The 3489-nt window shown below is 32.3% G+C and overlaps 2 protein-coding genes across 2 annotated transcripts; both read left to right on the top strand.

Moving 5' to 3' along the window:
• The first annotated feature begins 201 nt into the window (after positions 1-201).
• On the top strand, positions 202-685 carry LOC124913909 (protein NRT1/ PTR FAMILY 1.2-like). The gene is made up of 3 exons (XM_047454347.1): positions 202-348; positions 421-638; positions 677-685. Exons 1-3 carry the CDS (start codon positions 246-248, stop codon positions 683-685), a joined length of 330 nt encoding a protein of 109 aa, XP_047310303.1. The 5' UTR covers positions 202-245.
• Positions 664-2216, top strand: LOC124918723 (protein NRT1/ PTR FAMILY 1.2-like). Its single transcript, XM_047458772.1, has one exon. The coding sequence runs from the start codon at positions 697-699 to the stop codon at positions 2116-2118; it is 1422 nt and encodes a 473-aa protein (XP_047314728.1). The 5' UTR covers positions 664-696; the 3' UTR covers positions 2119-2216.
• Positions 2217-3489: the final 1273 nt, after the last annotated feature.

The raw sequence follows: 3489 nt of genomic DNA, 5'->3' as shown, positions 1-3489 counted from the left end.
TCTTACTATAATAATGATATTACCATAATATTATTATAATATCTTATCAATATCTTATAACATATTAAAAGATTTTCTTTTCTTTTCTTTCCTAAATGAGGCTGGACGGTGAGATTTTGATGTGCATTTAATATGATCTCTTATCTTTCCACATCATGTCCTCTCCAATCATCCATTATAAATTGGGTTCAATAAAATGATTATGAGATTTCAGTCATCCTCTTTCTTTTCCATTTAAGTTGAAAATGGAAAATAAAGAGTATGATGATACAACAACAATGGAGAATCAGCAACTCGACAGACCAAAAAACAAAGCTGGTGGTATCAAAACCATGCCATTCATCATAGGTAAATATTTTTAAGATATTGAATCTGAATGAATCGATCTCTCATCCATTTTATCTGTGTTTTGATGATCAGCAAATGAGGCATTATCTACTGTGGCAAGCATTGGGTTATTGCCAAACATGGTTTTATATTTGATCGGAAGTTACAATTTATCAACAGCTAAAGCAACAAATATACTCTTTTATCAGTCGGCAGCCAACAATTTCTTTCCTTTGATCGGTGCTTTTCTGTCGGATTCTTATTTAGGACGGTTTTTAAGTATTGGGTTTGGTTCCATCTTCACTTTCCTGGTAAGCAAAACATTTAATTATGACAAATCAAAAAACAGATTTACTAAAATATGTGTGAATGATGCAGGGCATGCTGTTGATTTGGTTAACTGCTATGATTCCACAAGCAAGACCTCCCCATTGCGAAAATAACTGCAAATCAGCTACACCTGCCCAATTGGGTCTTCTTTTTTCTGCCTTTGGAATCATGGCTATTGGTTTAGGCGGTATAAAGCCATGTTCTTTAGCATTTGGTGCCGACCAATTTGACAAACGAGGATCCGATGCTGATGATGATGATGATTCCCCCAGCAACAACAATCAGAGAGTTCTTGAAACATTCTTTACCTGGTATTATGCATCCACTGCTGTTTCTGTCATAATAGCTTTTACAGGTATAGTTTACATCCAAGATCATGCCGGATGGAAGATTGGTTTTGGAATTCCTGCCATATTCATGTTCTTTGCTTGTCTTTTCTTCTTCCTTGCCTCTTCCCTCTATTACAAGGAAAAACCCACAACCAGTATTTTCTCAAGCTTGGCTAGAGTTGTTGTCAAGTCTTATAAGAACAGGAATTTACAAATTTCTGATTACAATTTTGGAAAAGATAAGCCTACAAACAAGCTTAGGTGTTTGAACAAGGCTTGCATTAGTAAAGATGGGTGCACCGTAGAACAAGTGGAGAATCTGAAATCACTGATTCGAATAATGCCTATTTGGTCAGCAGGGATAATGGTATCCATAACTCTTTCACAAGGCTCATTTCAAGTTCTCCAAGCTAGATCAATGGACCGACATATAACCAAGAATTTCATATTCCCATCCGGTTCATTTGCCATGTTCACTATAGCAAGCGCCATATTATGGTTAGGGACTTACGACCGCATCATCATACCATTTGTATCCAAGATTAAAGGGAAACCATTCACACTTAATCCCAAAATCAGGATGGGTTTAGGATTACTCTTTTCTATCTTGGCCATGTGCAATTCTGCAATCGTCGAGCATTTTAGAAGGAGAAGAGCCATAGACCATGGCTACCTTAACAACCCACAAGCTATTGTTCCCATGTCTGCCATGTGGCTGGTTCCACAACATTGCCTTGTTGGAATATCAGAGGCCTTGTTTGCAGTGGCCTGCAATGAGTTCTTCTACACCGAGCTTCCCAAGACCATGTCCAGCATTGCTGGGGCGATCGGGGGGCTGGCCAGTGCCATCGGGGGACTTATGGCCAGCTCCATACTCAACACCATCACCACTGTCACCAAAAGGAATGGAAAAGTTGGTTGGATAGCTGATAATATAAATCAAGGACATTTTGAGAGCTATTATTGGCTTTTGGCCATGTTGAGCTGCTTTAACTTGTTGTATTTCATGATATGTAGTTGGTTTTATGGGCCGTGTTCAAGTGGAGGGATGTTTGGTACTACTAGTAGTAAAGGTCCTAAAGGAGATGAAAAGATTATAGCGGTAAATGAACAAGAGTTATTAGTGAAATAGAAGAGAGGATGATCAATGATGATGGATTAAAGGAGGATTGTTACAATATTTTCAAAAGGAAATCCGAATCTTTGGGTGTAAGCTACTTATTAGTGAAGCATTTTGGGTGTTAATTGGATTATGATGTATATTAACAAAGGATGTTGTTTTGGTGAGTAGCGATTCGAGTAAGGCTTAAGCGCAAAATTTGAATATTGGAATATATGTAAATTTCTTTTAATAATGATGTAATATTGTAATTTTCTAGGTTCTCCACATTGTGAGAGGATGAGAAATAACAAAAAGACGAAAATTAAGATTGAGAAATAACAAAAAGACGAAAATTAATTAACATAACGAGTAGCATATTTCAAACTTACTTGCATTCCAATATAATTTTTAATTTTCTAACAATCCTTTGTATAGAGTTGCATTGTGTGGTAAAGAGTTTACAAATTCATTTTCGAATCTAGGAGACAGCACCAATAAACTATAACAACTTCCTTCTAAAAAATGTATGAAATAAAGACTTCTGAAACAATGAAAGAATAATTGCAGCTTCGTATAAGTGATAAAAATGATCCAATTTAAAATAGCTAAACGTTATATATAATTTATATGTACAGTTTTTTTTCTTTCAAATTATATTTGATTTCTTCTTTAAAATAAGTCTAATATTGATATATTTTTGATAATAACTTCATTTTTTTTAATTTATTATTATAGTTTGATTGTCTTGATTTTTTTAAACGTGTTGATCTTCTTTTTTTTTAAAATTTTTTAGTTTCATAAAATTTAATATAATAAATCTGATTTTATTATTTCATTTATTAAGAATTATTTTTTTTAATAATTTTTTTTGCCTAATCTAGTTTGAATTGTATATCTACACAATTAATTTGTTTTGAGATAGAAAAGTAAAATTTTATGTTATGTTTATTGGTTAGTGAACATTTTTTGTTTATGTTTTTTTTTTAAGAAAATTATTTATGTATTCATTATTGTTTTCAAATGATTAATCACGTTGTGGTGACAAAGAAAAACTCGTATTTTATAGTATTTTGTTTAAACGACTATCATTTATATTATATTACATTAAACTTAAAAATAATAATAATAATAATTGTTACATGTCAATTTAGTGAATTTATATTTGTTTTTGTTTATTTTGATGTGTCTAATTCATTGATACATTCTATTAACCTCCATTTTATTTAATTTTATTTTATTTTTTTAATAAAATTTTACAAAAGAAGAATAAACTATTTTAAAAGAAGTCGTTCAAAAACAGAAAGGACGTTTTCCCTTCTTTTTGTCATTGGACAAATTAAATTCATCCTAACATTCGTAATGATAATACCCATTTGCGGAACGTCTGCGCATAGTCAAATT

This window comes from Impatiens glandulifera, chromosome 1, assembly GCF_907164915.1.
Source record: "Impatiens glandulifera chromosome 1, dImpGla2.1, whole genome shotgun sequence".
In the NCBI taxonomy this organism is placed as follows: Eukaryota; Viridiplantae; Streptophyta; class Magnoliopsida; order Ericales; family Balsaminaceae; genus Impatiens; species Impatiens glandulifera.
The sequence above is the reverse complement of the archived record's forward strand: the minus strand, read 5'-3'. Positions and strand labels throughout refer to the sequence as shown.